The sequence below is a fragment of the Bacillus rossius genome, chromosome 1 (genome assembly GCF_032445375.1).
Source record: "Bacillus rossius redtenbacheri isolate Brsri chromosome 1, Brsri_v3, whole genome shotgun sequence".
In the NCBI taxonomy this organism is placed as follows: Eukaryota; Metazoa; Arthropoda; class Insecta; order Phasmatodea; family Bacillidae; genus Bacillus; species Bacillus rossius.
Window position 1 is genome coordinate 106,355,302 of NC_086330.1, and position 22,245 is coordinate 106,377,546.

General features: G+C 34.5%; 1 protein-coding gene across 1 annotated transcript in view; it reads right to left on the reverse strand.

Moving 5' to 3' along the window:
- Positions 1 to 246: 246 nt before the first annotated feature.
- Positions 247 to 22,245, reverse strand: part of LOC134541540 (uncharacterized) — a 120,155-nt gene continuing 98,156 nt past the window's right edge. Inside the window, exon 17 of the mRNA XM_063385058.1 lies at positions 247 to 2,208. Within this exon, the coding sequence (XP_063241128.1) occupies positions 1,852 to 2,208 (357 nt within the window). The 3' untranslated portion in view covers positions 247 to 1,851. The remainder of the gene's footprint in view (positions 2,209 to 22,245) is intronic.

Consider the following 22,245-nt stretch of genomic DNA (forward strand, 5'->3'; position numbering starts at 1 on the left):
AGAGTGACTTAATCTATTAAAATTTACTGAAATTAAATTTTTATGTAAAAATTATTTATTTTTAGTTGCCTTTATAAACAAAAATTGGCCTTGAAGCAAAAATATTTTGTTGAAAAATTGTATGTTACATTATTGGCAAAAAAAAAAAAAAAAAAAAAAAACAGTAACAAAAATCCATGAGTTTCTGAATGTACATACTCAGAAATATACACTTATTAACAGGGAAAAATATTAAAAAGTCAAAACTGTATGTGAATGCTAATTTATTTTAACTTACTGTGCAAGAAAATTTCTTAAGTGAGATTTTCTTAAGAGAATTTTTACTGCTTTAAGTCTATAGCAGAAATTTTTAATATAAAACTATCAGACTGGTATTTTCTGCCAAACAAATTAGCTGCAGTTACAAAAATATTTTTGATGGCATTCTTTCTCAGCATTTTTTGCATACTGGTAAATACATTTCAAAACAAGTCCATTTTTTTTTATTTTGGATTACATTCACACCCTGCAAAATGTTACTACATTTCATACATTTGTAGTTAAAACTAGGGCAGCATTAATTTTTATAAATGAAATTAATTATGCGAACAGAGACATTGTGTGATGCACTTTCGTACACGGAAGGAAAACTAAGGGGGAGGGAGTAAAGGCAGTCAGTATGTCACAACTACGTATAAACTACTTCTATACACTGTTATTGTGGAGCTAAATAAAAATATAACAAAATAACAAGTAAAAAATAACAAGTACAGCAAAGTAAATATTCACAGTAAAAGAATTTTTCATAATTACACGTGAAGAGCACTTATAATAGCACTTGCCTGAACTGAATGTCCATTATATGTACTATACATAATATATGTGATAAACAATGGTGCCCAGTTAAAAATATTTTTGAGTGGTTTTTAAAGTCAAAGAAACAACACCAGATGCATTAACAATCAAACAGATTTCTGTTTGCCTCCACTCCTGCCCATCCTATTCGTATTAAAAAAAAAAAAATTGTTGACAGCATCATTATAAAATATATTGCAACACATTGTACTATGCACTGCTCACGCCACACTTTCACCGTCATTCAGGATACATGACTAACTTTGCACAAATATCATAAGGTGATGAATGAACCCATGTCACAAGTCTTTAGTATTTACAAAGATTACCTATCGATAAGTAGTTCCTGTAAATAAACTACACAACATAAAAAAAAATTGTAACAACACTCTTATAATCCAACATTTAATTTTTCTCACTATACTTACCTGTAAACCATGCAACTGTCTATAAAAAAAAACTATGCACAGCCAGTTACCTTAAAAATTCTAGCATCATCATGAGATGTCTACGAAAATGAGCTCACAGCTACCTGCTGTCAGTAGGGCTGTGTGACACCACCTCACCACCTACTAGTTGCCCTTTATCACAGACGCATGTCTACCCTACAGTATAAATTTAAATTTAATTTGGCACAAACACTTAGTTCTGTCCTGTAGTGTATCATACTACAAGTTAGAGTTATGGAACTTCATAAAATGTGCACATGAAGGGACAGTTGTTTTTCGCGAAAAAGTTACTTGCCCAGATATTCTTCATTAAGCTTAATCACAATCCTTTGATAGTAGCAGTTTTTAGATGAATCGTGGACATTCTGTGGAACAGTAAATGCATTCTCATTGGACGAGCCCACTGTGGAAAATGCACCTCTCTCCAATAACATGAATTATTGAAAATATAACCATGTGTCTCAACTGATCAATTGTTTCTTGCGAAACACAACTGCCTATGTGCACGAGGTAACCATGAATTGCACGCAACGTCAACAGGTACAAGTGTAACAGGAACACGAGCAGTTCAGTCGTCTTCACTCTGTGACTCCAGACTGAGAGGAGGGCTGTCCGCGGGCTTGGGGGACGCCTCCCGCCGCTGCGGCACGCGGAACGCCCTCCTCAGGGCCCCACGCGGGCAGGGCAGGATGATCGGCGACAGGGGTGGCGCTTCCCCATACAGCTCCAGCTTCATTATCTTGCGCTCAGCGGACGAAGGGGGCTGCACCTCGTCTGTCATTTTGGGCACTTTGCTTGCCGCCGTCGGCACAAACCCCTTGGGCACTATGGCAGCTGCTTCATCACGTGCCATGAAGCCTCGAGCCTTCTGCTGCTGGAGGGAATCTATTTTCTCCTTGCAAGATGTAATGAACTGCCTTATGTCCTGGAAAGTCACATCGAATGGTGAATACGAAACACAATGATGGCTCTATTAACTAGCGTAGCTAAGCACTGGAAGAGATGTTGATAATAAACATGTAGAAAATATTTCTAAAATCATCATAATTCCTTGCAATCCCACCAAAGTGTTTTCTAGCATACTGATTTATGTACTGTACAGAAAAATGAGTCCAAAAAGATTTGTGGTCCCTAAAACTACTGAAATAATTTTTAGTTTATTTTTTTAAGTTATTACTAGAGAAGTTTAAAATATCAGAAAACTTGAAGTTAAAAAGTCAAAAGCATATTTGCAAACTTTTTCTAATGTCTTCATTTGAAGTTTTTATGGTTTAGGACCTCCATCATACACCTGCAATTCTAGACTGCCACAAACACTTGTAGAAAGAAACTCAAAATGTATAAACACAAACGATACACACCCACACACACATACATATATAACATACACACATATGCATACAATGTTTCAAGGTTTCTAAACTAAAAAGGTAAAATTTAATTGTTAAAACCACTAAGGTAAGAAGTTAGGAAGTGGGCATACATAATATTTTCCCCATCCTTTTTTCATTTTTTTTTGTATAGCGAAATATTTATGGTTCTAATTACAGACTAATTTGTTTTTACAGTGAAAGATCTTGGAGACCACAGCCATGTCGAATTATTGAATGTCAATGGCATTTTTACTGGAATACCAAAGAAAAATTTAAATACAGTACAATGGTATCTAAAACGAGTTGTAATAAGCTGCTTCATGGAAGAAAAAAAATTATGAGTAATAGTCTTCCTGAAAAATGATGTAGCAGTAAACCATGTAACCCACTAGAACATGAAACACTGTACCGAAATGAAAACAGACAGTAGCGATAAACTCTGAGGGAACTAAAAACACCAGCAGCTCAGTAATGCAACCTGGCGGTCAAGGTCAACAGTCAAAATCCACCCAAAAAAAATCTGAACATGAGTGGCTCGACTGGTGCCAGATTATAAACGAGCTAAACCAAAGAATGCCAGATAAATACATTTCACTGTATAACGGTTGTTTAAAAATACAACATGATGGCATTTATTCCAATTCTTCCTGTTGAATTCTTCTCAAGCTATTAAACAGACTTCTAGCAATAGTCCTTCAGCAGCTATGGCTTGCTTTGCTAATCAGAGTGACATCACCACTTGTAACAAATCACACACCTGCTCCATAGACTAATACCTGCATGATTAAAACGTAAAAAGCCACTCATAAGGAGAAAACGTTTAATATTGTTAAATAAAGAAATAAGTACATAAAAGATGTGTTCTAACAACAACGAATATTTGTTATGGTAGTCTCACTTATCAGACTTTAACGGACCAGCAGAACATCGGATAAGCAAAAATGTCTGATAATAACGAGGTGTTAACAAAAAGTCTATTGAACGTCAAACTAGGTGTGTTATAATTTTACACATTAGTACAAACCCATTATTTATGTTTTAAAACAAAATGACACAATAAATAAACTAAAAAAAAAAAATTGGGGGAACTAATTAGCTAAAAGGGAGTTGGGAGCAACAAAAATAAACTTCTTTCACACTCCCAAAGCCAATTGATGCCTCTTTTTAGGAGGGTCATTGGATAATATGGAACGTCGGATAAGCAAAGGTCAGATAAACAAGTTTCTATGGTATTTAGTTATTCAAAAAGTAAACATAATATCAATATTCCTAAAATGAATTTAATAATTGGGTTGTAAAGATAGTATAGATCCTGACAGTCATAAAAACCATTTTGGTTTTTGATTTTCTTTAATGTAATAATATAATTACTACGTACTTACCGAGATATAATCTAATAACAGAATATAATATTTGTGAGGTGAATTGATAGGGTCGAATTTCCCTTTCTTAACACACTCAACCTCATGGCTTGATGATACTAGTGATGATGATTTGGTGATACATTTTTTTACTAATGATTAAGTATCATACGTATCTATTATCTTAGTTTAAACTTGTTTTCTTTCTAATATGCAAGATATTTGCCTCCAATGAAACCATTTTCAATAAATTTCAATTCTTCAGTTTTATGTAATAGTACCTAAGTATTAAAATTAATTCTACAAGTCAAAATTTATAAATGCTACACGCAGGAATAATAAATGCAATCTTCCACTATCTATTCCTATGAGAAAAATTTTATACATCAAAAATATAATTCCTTTAATATAAAAATATCATAAACCACTTTACATTAAGCCCAAAATATTTGAATAATTTTTTAAATACAAAGAATATTTAAACTTTTGTTAGTAAAGTCATCCCCTCTTTTGACATGGAATTATAGAAATCTGTGCTGTATTCCATATTTTACTACTATGCAAAGTACGTATACAGTAAATCTACGATAGAATAATAACATAAAGTCATTGAAAAACTTACTAATCAAGCCCTTTGTGTGCAAAGCACATTTTTATGTTGAAATATGCGTTGTTTAATTTTGGAAATATAAATATTGTAACCTTTCATTAGCAAACACAATAAAATTTATATTTGTTGGAGTGTATCTCTTATTCCTAAGTTTAAAACAATAACCCATTAGATTCAAGAAATACAGCAAATTTAGCATTACAAACAGACAATAGTTTCCAACCAAGTGATTCAGAACTTCTATATCCTTTGCAAAGCAAAAATCTTACTTTTATGTTTACTATAACTCTTGAAAATAAATAAGTTTCAGAAATCCATTTTTTTAAATGAGCATTTAAACTGTGAAATTTAATATTAGAAATACAAATCCTAAATTCAATATTTTCATGTTTAAAAAATTATAAATTCCACTTCCACTCTGAAAAATGAATTTTAAACCCCCCTAGAAAATTGCCTCAGAGTGGTCAGTTAATCATGTATGTGAGCATACAGATGTGTGTGTATGTAAACACATACATACACGCACACACACACATACACACACATACACACACATATATATATCCCACTAATATTATAAATGTGAAACTTTGGATGGATGGATGGATGGATGGATGGATGGATGTTTGTTACTTAAATCACGCCAGAACGGCTGAACGGATCTGGATGAAATTTGGCCTACAGCGAGCTCATAACCTGGATTAACACATATACCACATATTAATATGAAATTCCATCCCTAATGGAGTGAAAAAGTGATAATTTCATTTTATAACAGAAAAAATCATAGGTCATAGACATACAAATAGTGAATGAATGTCATTTCTCTGTGTCTGCGACACGATCATACACATAGTACAGTAGGCGCATTATATCTAGAAGCCTGAGTGACAGTTACAGCCAGGGCAAGCAGGCGCTTGGAAGGGGTTAACCTTGTGACTGCGCATGCGCTGAGTGCCTGCGAGGGGGTTGATCACGTGACAGCGCATGCACAGAGCGCTTGGGTTAGGCTCATACTATCGGACCAGAAAATATAAACCTCTTTCTGTAGTTTCTGTGCAGGATTCAGCCAGATTGGACTGTCCTATTTTGTTTGCGCTTAGAGTCATCTGATTTCGCTACATTATGTGCTTTTGGTGTTGTGATTAATTTATATTAAACATGGTAATTGGTCCGGACTTTAATACACTTTGTCTTATAATTATTGTTACTCGTGTTAATTTCGTCTTGTGAATACGTGTGTTATGAAACACTTTTGAGTGCGTGGCTAAATAAATTAATTTGTTGTGGGTTTTGTTATCACGATGCCACCGGTATTATCGACGGTGAAGGGGAAGAAACTGCATTCGCAAGCCCGTGAAATAATTTATAATGTATTGTCATTTATGGAGAATGAAGCTAAAACTATAGAACCATCTATTCCAAAAGAAAAGGCACAGTTGAGGACAGCTGCAGCTACTGGCGTGTCTCGTAGCGCAGTGCAGAAAATAAAAGTGGAAGCAAAAAAGTTGAGCATCGGAGAAGGATGTCCTTTCGTTACACCTGATAAGAAGAGACAGAATACATGTAAATACGACCTAGATAATTTTGACCAAGCAGTACTTCGCAGAACTGCATATAATTTTTATGTAACTGAAAAATATTTTCGCACAGTGGAAAAAATTCGAATAAAACTGCAACAGGACATTAATTTCCAAGGTTGCAATGCAACTTTATGGAAATACGGAATACCTTGGCAAACGAGTGACGGAAACTTTTTTGAAAGCAAATACTCCGTTAAAAAAACTTGAAAATTCGCATCTGAAATATTTCTGAACGAGTTTGTTGAAGGTGCTGATGATATTACTTGTCTAAGAGTACTAAAAGAAAAGCATCTTCCATCAATGCAGCAAGAAAGAGATGATGTAGTAAGAGAAAAGGTGAAAGACAAACTGTTAGTAATTCTGTGTGATGAAACTACAGACTCAAGAGGAAGCTGTGTATTTGTTGTGCTATTTAAAGTAATTGATAGCAGTGACAAAATTGATACTGTTGTTGGTGATGTCCATACTCTGGAAACAGCCAATGCCAAAAACTGCTCCAGGGCTATTTTGGATTCCCTAAAGAAGTACAATATTAACTTTGACAACATGTTAGCACTTGTTTTGGACTCGGCCAGATACATGGCAAAGTGTTTTGACACACTAAAAGACATCATGGCCGACCATGTGCTTATTGTGCAGTGATGGGCTCACAAGCTCAATTTAGTTGTAAATGAGCTTGGAAAAAACCTCCCTGAGCTTCAGAAGGCTCTTGCCAAAGTAAAGTCAGCATTTTTAAACACACGCAAGAGAAAACATTTGTTTAAGAAGTTCCTGGATGAAAAGTTCCCAGGTGAGGACATTCCCCTGTTTCCAATGCCAGTGTTGACAAGGTGGTCTTCCTGGTACGACTCCGCTTCCTACCTCGCCGACAATCTTGAGGCCATTGTTGAATTTTTGACCAGTGATGAAATTTCCTGTATCAACAACACTGGAGTAGAGTACTTTTCTACTGCATCAAGGGATGATGTTAAGTGTGTGAAAATCCAGGCAGTTTTTGTAAAAGAAGTGTGTGAGGCTACTGTACACCTTATCAAGAAACTGGAAGGGTCATCATATCCCTGCAGTCACACACTCAGTGGTGAAATCTGCAAAATAGAGCAGGTTTTGCAGCTTGCTAAAAATGGAAACTTTGGGCAGAAAGTAAATGAGCTATTGATTGCTTGTGAAAAAACGGTCTTCAAAGGGAAAATCATATCTGCCTTGGTGACAGCAGCATCACATGCATCAACAAAACTCCTGTCATTAAAGGCAGGTGATCCTTCTCAGAAATTTTATCAAAATGTTGCTGTATTTAATCCCCCAGAAATTGTGCTGGAAAGCATCTCTCCCGAACTCGGCAAAAAGTTGTAAAAGCTGTTCTTGCTCTCCAAGCTCTGTGAAGACATTTTACTTCAGGGGTACAAGGAACTGCAGTTCCTTGTGCAAACAAAGTTGAGTGAAAACCAAACTGTTGACACTGTTTCACTCCTTATGGCGGTTTCAGTGAACCATCCTGACTTTGCTCGTGCTGCTTTGCAGTCTGTTTGGGTACCATGTGCTAACGTTGACTGTGAAAGGTTTTTTTCTAACTACAACAACATTCTAAGTGATAAACATCATCATTTGAAACAAGAAAATGTTGAAATGTTCACTGCAATTTATTTTGAAAGTTAAACTTCGCTGTTTCCTCAGACATAGACATTATGTTTAAGATAAAATATTATTTGCCAAGTGTTTCAGTGAATTACATTGTTTTTACAAGTATTTGCTAAGGGTTGTCTGTGTATTTTTTATACTTTTTATTTTTTTAGTAATTATTTGCAATAACTGAAATGTTACTGTATTTGCTAAGTTTTCATATGTATTATGTTGTTTCCTCAGTTAAAAAAAAAAACACTTCTCCATTTATTAATTCCTTAATTGGAAGCATCAGAAGGTTAAAATTGTTTATACATCATGAGAAAACCATTGCGGAATCATTAAAACACTTAATATGAAAACACCGATTTTCCCTTCCTGAAAGTACCGCTTTCTGGGTTTGAAAATACCGCTTTATGCCACTTGAAAGTACCGAAAAATTCCCTTCCCTACTTATAACACAGTGGAGAACATGTCTTTCATAACAGTTCTTGGTACTGCACAGCCTCTATACAGAGTACCTAGCAGAACTACATTTTCACGCAGTGTAATCCCCGGCTTGTATCTTAAAGTTAAAGAAAATGTGAGCAAACAAGTGGAAGATGCATTGGCAAGTGTAGCTTCCATGTCTTTCACATGTGACTTGTGAACTTCCCTTGCCAATGATGTGTTAATGGCAGTCACATGCCACTTTATCAAAGATTTTACCCTCAAGACTTTTTGTCTTGGTTGTCATCACTTTCCGGGAGGTCACACTGGTGCTGCCATTGCAGATAAGTTTACTTCAGTCTTGCAAGAGTGGAACATTGTCAAACTAAAAGATGCAATACCCCTATATGTAGTTACAGATAATGGTAGAAACATAAAGCTTGGTATGTCAATGTGCTGTGTAGAACATGTTCAACTTCGATGTTTTGCACATACATTGCAGTTAAGCATTAAATGATGCACTGAAGGAGACTGATGGAATAGGCAGCATGTTGAAAAGAGCTAGGACAATTGTTGGACATTACAAGCATAACTCCAGTGATACCGAGAAACTTCATAAAATTCAAACTGAACTTGGACTGCCAGCACTGAGTTTGATCCAAGATTGTGTGACTAGATGGAACTCAAGAGTATATCATGCTCAGCAGGTTACTAGAAAAAAAAGAAGCACTTGCATGTCATTTGGCCACTCAAAATATTGACAACTTAACAGTCTCTGGATGGCAACTCGTTCAAGGGTACATCGAAATTTTGAAACCATTATATGAAGCCACAACTGAATTATGTGCAGAACAGTCTCCTTCAGCTTCAATGGTAATACCGGTTTTGTTTTCTGTGACACAATATCTCATAGGTTATGTAAATAAAAATAAGGAAATAATGGGAGCTGGTGTGGTGTTTGCTAGAGCACTGCTTCAGTCTTTGAAGGTGAGGTTCCCTTTGTTTGAAAGAAGTGAACCATATTACACTGCCATGCTAGAAGATCCACGATTCAAGCACATTGTTGTACCCAAAGATGAAAAATTGATGGCAGTTGAGCATTTGAAGCGAAAAGTGGAACAAATTTCACCTTCACAAACAAACACACCAAGTAAGCTCAAGTGTTGAATTAAAATTTTTTCAAGGCTTCAAATATTGATCAATATTAAATATATTATGACATTATGAGTAACATGTATCTTTCAGGACACTAATTTCAAAATTACCTACATTAACTTTTAAAAAAAATATATTTGTCATACTTACATAATATTTGAATGCCTACTATATTATTTTTTTAACAATGTGTACAGCTGTTTAAAATTTGTATATCTACAAAGTGTGTATTTATTGAGGTTGTCAAAATGTTATATTTAAAGTATGGATGGGGCGACCGAATCCAATATCCGCCGAATCCGCCGAATCCTAGGGATTCGAAGATTCGGCGGGTCTGATATAGGATTCGTCAAAGGATTCGGTTTTTTACTATTTACGGAAAAAAATACAGTAAAACTCGCTTACGAGGTCCCGCATGGTAGGTTTTGCCATATAAAGCGTTTAAATTGCCCGAGGTCTCATCATTAACGCCATTAAATGTGTGATATAATGTCCGTTAAAATTTTTTCTGAAACTTCCTGTCTCAAATAATGGCGCACATAAATATGAAGAAAAGACAAATGAACAACATACGAAGAAATATGGATGATGTACCATAACTACAGTACAAACCCAATAGTTATTTTAAGATAATTACCATAAAAAGAACTAAAGATTCTTTGTCGATACCATAATTACTACAGAAGCATGATAGCTACCATATTTGCACTATAGTTACCGTAACAACCGAGATGTATATTTACCGTGATAGTAATGTATTATTTATTTATGACATATTAAATTAAAGAACATTGTTGAAAAAAAAAGGATGTTAAACTTTGATATGTACGGTTGGCATGTTGCTAAGAAATAATGCAATCTGAAAGAGTGCAGTACTACTACGAAAAGTGAAAATGGTACTCGTGGATTTTTAGGTTATGGCAGTCTCTTTCGTTTTTCAGTTAGAGGTGGGTTGTTACAGCAATTTTCGGTATCTGTTCCAACCTGATACTGATACAGCATTGTCCCATGATACAAGTCTCTGATACTTCTGTATCATACGGTCCCAGGAGGCAACAAAGCTCCGCGTACGCAGACCGTGCGACCGGAAGGAGAATCTGATACATTATTTATCATGCCTGGTAATTCTCTACCTCTGATACTCTCATGCCCGCCTGATACAACCAGTATCAATCAGTTCAACATTCACTGCAGTTCGTCCTGGCCGTGTATCACCATGTTGCGGGCTGTCATGCTTTGTAGTTAGTATATTTATAGTGAAATAAGGAATGGATAAGTGCACGAAAAAGACTTCATTTGTGTGGAATTTTTTCACGGAAAATAAAGAGTATGCTAATTGTAATTTGTGTAAACAAAAACTGAGTTATAAATCATCGACTAATCTGAAGAAACATTTGAAAAAACATTGATATAGTATGCTCACTAATGTACCTATGTTTTTTTATTTTTTATTTTTGATAAAATCGTGAATTTTTAATGTATAAAAACACTAGTTACTAATTGTTTTCGAAAAAAGAAAGTCCATATGTTGATTACATCTGTTATTAGTGTCAACTGAGAATTTATTTGCATTTTCATAGCTGTTAGGTGCACAAATATAAATATTATATTTTGTATTAATGTACTTTTTAATATTAAAATTTCATTAGTTTTATTATTGAACGAGACGGTGCACGCACTGCGCACTGAGCGTACTTTGAAGTAGGACAATAAACAAAACGACTTGTAACCAGGGCTGCCACTCTGATATTCATGAAAAACCTAGATAACCTACAAAAAAACCCAGACACATGGGTAAAAAACCCAGATGCGTCTAAAATGCTATCGTTGAAAATGTTTGCGTACTAATTCAAAAATATAAACATAACTGGTTTTAATATAAAACAATTAATTACCTTACAAGACTGAAAACGGTTAAATACAACCAATACAAGAAAATTACACTGCAGCAAAATGGCTGTATAAGTAATTCTTGGACCAGCACATATCATAAAAAAACCTACAAATATATACATGACAAAACAAACACCATCACTGCATTCTTTAAACCGGTAATTGTTTTTATAAAACTGCATCATGTACGTTAGTCTTTATTCAGAGTCTGATTCTACAAGATTGGTTTGAAGGTTAATTGTTGCATTGGTTTTGTGTTCTGCAAGCCTCTTTGAAGAATGTGTCTAATTTAATATTCGACTTAGCTTCTTGAAAACTAGTTTTGTGTTGATATGTATTTTCCTATTTTTGTGTGTGAAACACATAGACTTGTTTGCATTTATCAAACAGATATTGCAACAGATACAGTAGCTACTACCTTTATTATTGTTTTAGGTATAAAAATAATTAAAATTATAAAAAACCTAGAATTGTTGGAATTCATTATTTAAAAACCCAGAAACCCAAACACCATTGGAAAAACCCAGATCTGGGTGGAAAAACCCATGAGTGGCAGCCCTGCTTGTAACAATATCGCTTTGCGCCTCTCCTTCAAGGCTTCAACGCCTTCCCCTGCGCTTCCTCCCCTACATTCTTTCCCTTCTTTATCCCTTATTCGTCGTTCCTGCTCCCTCCCCTTTCACAAGCTCCGCCCAAGTGACCGTCATCTGCGATCGGGTACTGCGCTCATTGGCCGTGGTGTTGTTCCAGGTGAATTCTGAACTGATACTAAAGTCTCTGATACTTTTCAAGTGTACTCGTTTGCCGTTCCTGATACAGGCGCGTATCAGTGACAAAGTATCAGGTTGATACTTTTCGACCCACCTCTATTTTCAGTAATATCGGCCGAAAATTAACAAGCGTACTGTATCGGAAGTCGGCAGAAATGCCGATTCAACTAAATATTGGAAAAATCGGCTTCTTCAATACAGCTCTACATTTAATGACATGAGTAAACATATTTCAGACTTCAGGATATTGAAAAAGACTTTAATTTCTATGTAGGTTTATGTGTGTTATGTTTTTTTTTTGCAAGTGTAAATTGAATGAAGTAAAATGCTTTTATTTTTATTACTTTAAATTGATTAAACTTTAATGACCAGTTACAGATATTTATGACACTAATTTTGAGGTTAAGCAAATTTACTAAAGCATTCCAGCCAAGCAGGTTGCCAGCGAGAGACGCTTCTCTTCTGCTGGAAACACTATCTCCAATCGTAGAGCTAATTTAACTCCTGAACGTGCAGAACAAATTATTGTTCTGCATGATAGATTAAAGAACAGAATTTAATACTCTGTGACAATCTCTCTCAGAATTATTGTGCTGAAAAGTGGAAATGTTGAAACAATGTGAATGTACTTTTCAAACAACATGATTTTTGGTGCTAAGTTTGTTGAAGCTCAGTAAGGACTCCAGAAAAATTGACAAGGATGAAATTTTCCCAAAGATATGTTACATTTACACAAACATATACTTGGTTGTTAGTTGGATGATATCAGTTACTAATGAACCAATGGAAACAGGTAAGATTCAATGGGAAAAAATGTTATTTTTTTCTAGCAGTGCAAAATGTAAACACACACTGTAAATAGTTACCCAAAATTAATAAGCCCACTTCATTTTAATACTTTATTCAAACATTATACTAAGTTTAAGATAAAAATAATTTCCCAAAAGTGTAACTGTACCACACAAAAGCTCGAGCTCGGCTCGAAGTAAAATTCTTAGGCTCTCAGACCTCTAGTTATTTATAGAAAAAATCCTAACCGCTAATCTGTGCTAAAACTGAAATTTCTCAAGAAAATTTTTTGTCTTTATATACACTTAGGCTATACCAGAAATTTACCAAACTACATGTGATAAAGTCAAGGGACTTTTAGTGCAAGCAGAATACATCTCACATTAGATATGTGGACATCATCTGTTAAAAGATTCGGGTTTAGGTTCGAGATTCGGCAATTCCAGTCAAGGATTTGAGTTAGGATTCGGATTCGAGGAAATCAGGATTCGCCCCATCCCTAATTTAAAGCAAAATATATTCTCTCTGATTCAGAAAAACATGAAGCTCAAGAAAAGAAATCATCTCTTTGGAATACGTTCGATGAACTGGCACAACAAGCTGAAAATAATGGCAATATGGAAGTGCTAGACTATCTTTCTTTGCCTACTATTCCAAAAGCGGATGACCCCTTAAAATGGTGGAAAGAGAAGGGCAGGATTGCAAAATTGCAATGCAGTTTCTAGGGATTCCAGCGACTGAGGCAGCCAGTGAACGAGTGTTCTCAGGAGCTGGGAACATTGTGAGCTGCAGGAGACAACTTCTTGCTACAGAACATGTGCAAGAACTTGTTTTTCTCCATGAAAATTAAAAAAAAGGATGTAAAAATAGTGTGTTTAATAATTCAAGGTGTTTTCATGATAATTTGTTATTATTATTGATACGATTATTGTTATTATTAGTAGAGGTTATTTTTATTTCTTCTAAGATGATTTCTTGTTGATGCTTATCATCACAATTAAGAGTGGTATATACCCCTTTTTAAAACCAGTTATACATGCGTCCACTACTAGCCTATTTTCTCGAGAATTATGATAGCTACAGCTTCCAGATTATTAATCTGACGAGAAAAGTAATGCAGTTTTTCCAATATAGTTTTATATTTTGGAAATCGTGACGCAAAATATATTTAAAAAAATGGTAAAAACAAGCAATTCGTTGACGAATTTCTAGTTATTCGATGAGAAAACTGAAAATTTGAATCTATATTGGAAAAGATTATATTTTTCTGAACAAAATGGTATATTAAAAGTATAAGGTCACCGCATTAAATATCAGTTTATTTGGTTAGGAAAACTGGCTAATTTGGCATTTTTAGTGTCTGCCTTGTGCTGCTCGACGTGAAAGTTGACGCCAAGCTCCGGGAAGACGAGCAGGGTGGGGATAACACTGACACGCCTCAACGTCGCCCGCTGTAGGGGAAGTGCTGATCTGTAACGGTGATAAACCTCCCTCCTCCCTCCTCCCACTACACAGCAACACCGTTTCTCTGAAGGATTCATAGTCCAGGCATTTTATGAGAAAAAGGGGTCGATTTATGGACAAATTGCAAGAAAAGGTTTTATTATATCAAAATTTGCAGAAAAATTTGTAGAATAACATATCCAAAATCCACCGAAATCCACTTTATTTTGGTAACGTTTTTCCCGGGATTTGTCCCGGAAAAATGCGGAATAAATTAATAACTGTAAAACGGTGCGTTCTACGAAGAAAGGTATAGACACTAAAATTAAAGAGAGCCAAATTTACCATAACATATCAAAATTTTACAAACATTCATTAATAACTACTGTTTTGTTTTCTGGAATTCGTCACGGAAAAACCTAAAATATTAAAATAAATTGAAAATGGCGCATTTTACATCAAAATGTTTCAGGACAAAGTTAAAGTAAACAACGATTTTCATAGTATATTGCAAATTCACAAAAATCAACACAAAATAGGTTTTTGGTTTTCCAGAAAATTTCCTGAAAAAAAAAAGGACAAAACGAAAACGTATCGTACGTCAAAGAAAGTCGTGACTAAAATTAAAGACTTTTTTTGTATTAAATATAATTTCATTTCACCAAAATCTGCTCATATATATAAATATATATTTACATATGTATATAGTTTTTTTGTGACTCGTCCTGGAAAATCTTTAAAAATTCAATAAAACGAAAACGGAACATCGTATTGAAAAAGTTTCGGTGGGACAAACAGAAGCACACAAGATTTCCTATACCAGATCCTAAATTCACTGAAATCTGTTATATAGATTTTATTTTGTGATCGTCCACGGAAAAAGTATTGAATATGTAGGCAAAATAACAGAAAGCATTGTATCCCATGTCAAATTGTCAGATCCGAACTATATTCAATTTCCATAATATACGAGTATTTTAAAGTCACTTAAATTATATTCCTTTTTCAGTTAGTGATGTGTTAAAACGTTTTTGAAATCTACCAAAATTATTTTCCAGAAAAAAAAATCAGACTCATTTCAACTGCTTATCGTTTGAAAGAAAAATTTGACACGTCCATTCTCACAAAACATACCATACAATTAAATTTACACAAGATTTCAAGTGACCTGTATCGAGAAGAAATAGAAAAATATACACACATTGGGATGCACTCTGTAACACACAATACTGAATAAATATGCATTAGGTAACATACATAAGTACTTTAATTTAAAATATAGGTTACCTAAACAAACATCAGCGTGATTTTATATTTCTATTAATGTTAAACTGATCCAAAAATTCGGAAAATAACCTACATATCAGCTCGAAATGTTATTTAATAGAATCATCCTGTTTAAGAGCGGTATATACCCCTTTTTAAAACCAGTTATACATGCGTCCACTACTAGCCTATTTTCTCGAGAATTATGATAGCTACAGCTTCCAGATTATTAATCTGACGAGAAAAGTAATGCAGTTTTTCCAATATAGTTTTATATTTTGGAAATCGTGACGCAAAATATATTAAAAAAAAATGGTAAAAACAAGCAATTCGTTGATAATTTTCTAGTTATTCGACGAGAAAAATGATAATTTGAATCTATATTGGAAAAGAATATATTTTTCTGAACAAAATGGTATATTACAAGTATAAGGTCACAGCATTAAATATCATTGTATTTGGTTAGGAAAACAGGCTAATTTGCATGGATATGTAGGAACACCCTACCTTAAAAGCCGTCACAGTAATTGCAGTCCTCGGGAGGTAATTCGCGCCGGTTTTTACAGGTTGATCCATGACAGTTTCCACAAGCCGAAGAACATGGGATGCCGTGTTTCCTACAACTGCAGTTGGATGCACCGCAACCATCTTCGTTGCAAGTGCACCTGATTACTTTCAAAAGGCATTCCAGAACTGTTGGCTTGTCTGTCGAAATTGGCAAATTGTCTCCATCCCCATTCTTCTGGATTCATCTTAATTCCCTTACATTCTTGTATCTGATAGAAAACCCTTAAGAAATGGAAACGAGCTGAAGCACTAGTTGGAGGTAACTGTTCTGGTTGTACACATTTTGAACTAGTAGCTGCATAAACACTTTACAACGCAAAGTGTCGAAAGTGTCACTTCTTGACCCATTGTACAGGCGTACTACAGCTGTTCTGCCGATTTTACAGTGTCTTCTTTTGACACACTGGGAATGCTATCTGAAAATACTTTCGCAAGTTGCCTGAAGGCACTGTCATTCTGGAGCAGATCCAATATTTTCCCCTTTCCTATACCATAGATGTGTGATGTCGTGTCACATCCCATGAATGCGTGACAGAAAAGAATATTACTACAAATTTCATCACCGAGCTTCAGCTTTAGCTCCTTAATGTGATATGTTTTCTTCTGCCTTTGTTCACTTTTTAAACACAAACAGTTATGTGTTTGTGAGCCAAAGTAGTAGAGTAAAAGGACAAGTAAATCTGTGTCTGTTCCTATAACTATTGTCAACTGTTATTTTGCACATTTTAAAGCTTCTTGGACAATGTAAATATCTGCATCACCTGGTGCTTCAACAACAGGACATTTTCTTCGCGCACATGTATTGCTAATAACCTTAAAAATTGTCCTTTATTTCGCTCGTTAAAAAAAAAACATATCTTTACGGAGTGATAGCTGCATTTCTCCTGTGAATTCAACTACAGCTGATGCATTACCTCTTGCTCTTCTAATATGTGCTGTGTCTTTAGTACTGTGAGTTTTCCCATATCCATCAAATACAGTAGTTGCTAATCCATAATTTTTCAAGATGAAACTCACGTACAGCTGAGCGATCTCGTTGTATGTTGCAGTATGGGACCAAGGTAACTGATGAAGTAAATATCCTCCGTCAATGACATATTTAATTTAATTTTATATATTTTATCGTTTGCAGAGTTATAACACATGGATACATAAAATCACTCAGTACAAGGGAATGGGAATTCAATCGTATGAATAGTAACTACATATACCAGGACAATAGTACATAAATTTTAAGCACATTTTGATAAAGGTCAATTATATAATGCAATTTTGTTGCCCTTAATTTAATTCACGATTTATTTTGAAGTACGGTGCACGGTTTCCGTTTTTTTTTTCTTTCGATAACTTTTTTCCGGGACATTTCATGGAAAACAAAAAAAAACAATTAAATGTTGATCTGTGTTAAATTCTCATATATTATGAAAAATATTGTTTACTTTATCTTTTTCCTAAACCATTTTAATGTAAAGTGCACAATTTTCGATTTATTTCATTTTTAATATTTTTTCCGGGACTAATCCCGGAAAACGAAGCAGAATTTATAAGATGATTTTCTTGAACTTTGGATATGTTATGGAAAAGATAATGTTCTTTAATTTTTGTTTCTACAGGTTTTGTCGTCAGATGCACCGTTTTTGAGTTATTATTTTATTTCGCGTTTTTCCGGAACAAAACCCGGAAAAAAGTTACCAAAAGAAAGTGGATTTCGGTGGATTTTGGATATGTTATTATACGAATTTTTCTGTGAATTTTGATGTAAAAAAAACTTTTCTTGCAATTTGTCCATGTTTTTTTCATATATTTCCTGGACTATCATGGCGAGTAGCTTGAAAAGAATCTTCACTCGGTAGCAACCTACATTGTACAAGATTTTTAAGTCTGTTGATTCATTCAATGGTTCGTTAATGCTGTTTGTGAGCTTTCGCATAATATAAAAAAGACGCAATTATCTGTTAGTCGGTACGCATGAAAAAAAAGCAAGACAAACGAATCGGTAAGTTAGGGCGACTTTATTTAAGTGCGAAACGGAAGAAAAGAAGAGCAACAGCTCTGATGGAGTACCAGAAACAAAGGTAAGATATAGCGATACCGATATTAATTTTTCTTTTATTAATGTAAAAGAACACCGGAGAAATCCAAACCCGGCTAAAAACTATTTTAAGAAACATATGTACAAATTAGTTTGTACAAAGCATTAAATTTTTTAGAAAAATCCGAAGAGTTGAAGAATATGGTGCAGCACAGTAACTGATCCCCAAACGGCTAACTTGACGGCTCATTTTTCTTTACCAGGATCAAGCAACGCAGAGAATGAAAATATGGTTCTGAATCCTGATGAGGAGTAAGTAGCCAGTGCTTTATACTACACAAACTGCGAAATGTATTTAACGATAACATTTAGAATTAGCATTTTATTACGTTCGGAGTCTAATGAAAGGCTTAAATTTTTCATATAAATAATTTTCAGTCCAGTAATTAACTTCTATGGATTTGTTTTTGGAAAAATATATATAGGCCTAGTGTTACGGACAGATTAAAGAAAAGTTAGATACTCGTTATTACTTTTGTATGTAAGTCATTGGAAGTTATTATGGCTTGACGACCATACATACGTCATCGATTATCAATTTCAATTAGTAATTTTAAAAAGTGAGCTAATAGGGCATTAATTCAGTCCTAGAAAAGTCAATGTGATGTGAAAAATACTAGTGCTATTATAAAACAAGCCGAAAGATAATTAAATAAATCAGTATGGGCGAAGTTATGAGGGTGGGGGAATAATTGCGAGAATGGAAGGCAAGCTATTGATGACTCACTGTGTTCGGTTCCAAAAGACAGTTTCTTCATCCCCCACCTCATTTCCCTTGTTTGAGCGTGTCTCAGTTTACAAATGCGTTCGACTATCAACAAATTATTGTTACTTGTGGTAGCCGCTTGGCTGGAAAAACGCCAGGAATCCTTACTGCTGTATGTTGTAATATTCAACTGCGTCATTGGGTGATTTTCCATGTTTCCTTGTAAAAAATATTGAGTGCGAAAAATTTTCCCCTTGTAGGCTTTCTAGTAAAGGACGATATACAATATGGCTCTCCTGCAAACAAAACATTCAGTAAATATATGATGACATAAATTATTATTGTTCCACATAGGCATTTCTTGTTTTTGAATGTTACTTGTTTGTATGCAAGTTTGTACGTGCATGCATGTGTATGCCCGTATCTCGTGCTGTACCTACATTCTGGAATTAGACTTGTCATATTAGTGTACAATAAAACTCTCTTACATCATATCCCACACTTACTGATTAGTTTGCGAACAGTGGTAGTGTTTATAGGCAGGATTATAGAATTAACTGAATATGTCACTACCTTTAAAGAGTAATTCATCAACATTTTGAGCGGAACACACAACTATAAAATTGTACTCAAATATTAGAGCCAAAATAGGAAATTTCGTTACTTTTGGAATTTTGATACTCGACATGTCACAAATATATTTTGTTTTAATCTTTGCAGGACAGTCACCAAATCGTACGCCAAACTTCAGCCACCAATCCAACTGCTGGAAACGGAAGCCGGTGTTTTTCATTGGTCCACGGAAGTGTCTGACACCATCATCATAGAAAACATCAACATCGTTGAGAACTTAATAAAATGACGTATGAAATGAGCAGTGTTCAACAGGAATGAGAGGTATTTAGAACAAACATTTATCGCTGATTTAGAATTTTTGTAATAAAACGTTTGAACCTATTTGAAGCCAACAACAACCTGCTAGAACCTAGTAAGAGCCATAATATACTCTCATGACATACTTAATGTTCCAGCAGTACAACATGGCAGGCAGTCCGAAGAAATAGTCATCAAACAGCTAGAAGACCAGGAAAAAATTAATATAAGTAAAGCTGGTCTTTTTATTGACCAAGAACACCCATTTCTTGCCGCAACATCCGATGTCCTTGTTGGCGAAGGCCGTCTCGTAGAAATAAAGTGTCCTGCTTCGGCATATGGAATGGACATAAATGAAGCCATGCGAGAAGGCAAAATAAAGTATTGGAAATATTTTGAAGAAAGTCCTACTGTCATTTCATTTAAAAAAGATCATGAATATTTCTATCAAGTCCAGAATCAGCTTCACATAACCAGAAGGGTAATTTGCTTGTTAGGCATCTGTACTTCGAGCCAAAAGAAATTAAAAGTACCTATTGGAAATTTTCAGAGACGACACATTCTGGAAAGAAAAAATGGAGCCAAAACTCGTTTTATTTTACACACTATGCGTTCTTCCGGAATTAGTTGATCCTAGACACACAAGAAATATGGAAATTCGGGATCCACCGCACATAACAGAGGCTATCAGAAGCCATAAGATAAAATGCATGGGAAAACGAAGATAGTCCAAAACAAAACCGAATATTACACCCTGATTACATTAAGAGCGTGCATCAGATGGAGTTAAACTTTCTAATACAGTCATCCAGGATTCGGAAGATTACTACTATACTTTTACACGTTTAGCATTTCTGTTGACGCATTAAAAGAATTTAAATGTTGGTGAACATTTTAAATGCATAACATTTTGAAAATATCAATTGAAAGTTGCTTTAAAAGCATACTGTAATTGCCATTTTTAGCCATTTTCAAACGACGTTGTAGCCAAGAAATATAGGCACATCTCCATTCTGTTTTAATAGGCAAAAACTGTATTTCTTCGCCAGAAACTTTGTCGCTTTGTCCCCCATTGTCACCGCGACAAATCTCGAGTAATCTTCCTAAACCGAAGGTACTGCACGCGTTTATAGCATACTGCTGGGCGCGCCGGACTGCCGTGTATGTGTGAGAATGGAACAAGAGATACTCGCGGTTCCTATCTTGGAATGCGAAGAAGCGTCAAAGAGGAGACGAAGATAGATTTCTACCTGACCCGGCGTGCCGCGGCATTGCTGCGTAAGCTCAGATTACCAGGAAGTATTACCACCCTCGTAAATAACCAAAAGAAAATTTTTTTTGTTGTAAATTTGTAAATGTACTATTTTCCTAACTCTGATCATTTAATGTGTTTTAAAGGATAACTATATAAGAAAATAAGCTTAATTAAGTTGTAAGTAAGTTTATTCAAAGTTAATTGCAATTTTGAATGCATTAATAAGCCGCACGATGACTGGTTGTTAGACTGTAAGGTATAACTAAGTGTCTAAATTTTGGCTGTTAGGGTGTACAGAGAGTTTCAATCCTCCAATGAATACATAAAAATGTGTTTAGATGTAGCACCAAGACTTGGTGACCAAGTACTAAACAGCTATATCGTATTTGTTAGCACTTCGAAAATTCTAATTCATAGATAGTGTTGATGATTTTGGTGGTTGCTACCAGTGTAAAAAAAAATTAAGTACTTAATTATTTATATCAATTACATCATATTTCTGCACGAATTAATTATTTTGAACTGATTTTTGCTACAAGTTGACGCTTCATTTTCAACGAATATCCAAAAACTTATTCCACAAAGTATTTTTTTGTAAAACCATTTCTAGAGTTCAACAGTTTAATGGTAAACGATAGTTTTACCATTATAACTAAATTTATGTTATTTATTTTAAAGGTCCTCTGATTCATAATGGTTCGTGTCAAAATAATTATATAACTATCTAAATTAATTATAGGTTAAACCCGACATTCAATTTTATGAATTTTATTGTCAATGTAATTAAATTGATTATAACTAAATTTGCTACTTGATTATAGATATAGAGTTGATTTATTCAACCTGTGAAGTTAACTCGCCAATACATTTTTTTTTTTGATTGCTTGAATTGATACATTTTGCTTAAAACTTCACACCATTAAAGTATTTTATAGTCTGAAGTTAATTTGAAACCAACAATTGAGAAGGTCATTTGCAATAATACCTGTGTTCAGAAATTAGTTCAATTGCAATTATGTAACTTTTAAGTTACAGAAAATATTTAAATTTTAACTGGACAAATATGTGAACAATAACTTTTACATTCAAATTCTGGAACACATTATTCCTTATTATTTTTTTTTGTACTTTGTAGGACTGTATCAACTTTAAATGTACACTACTGTATCTTATTTATGTT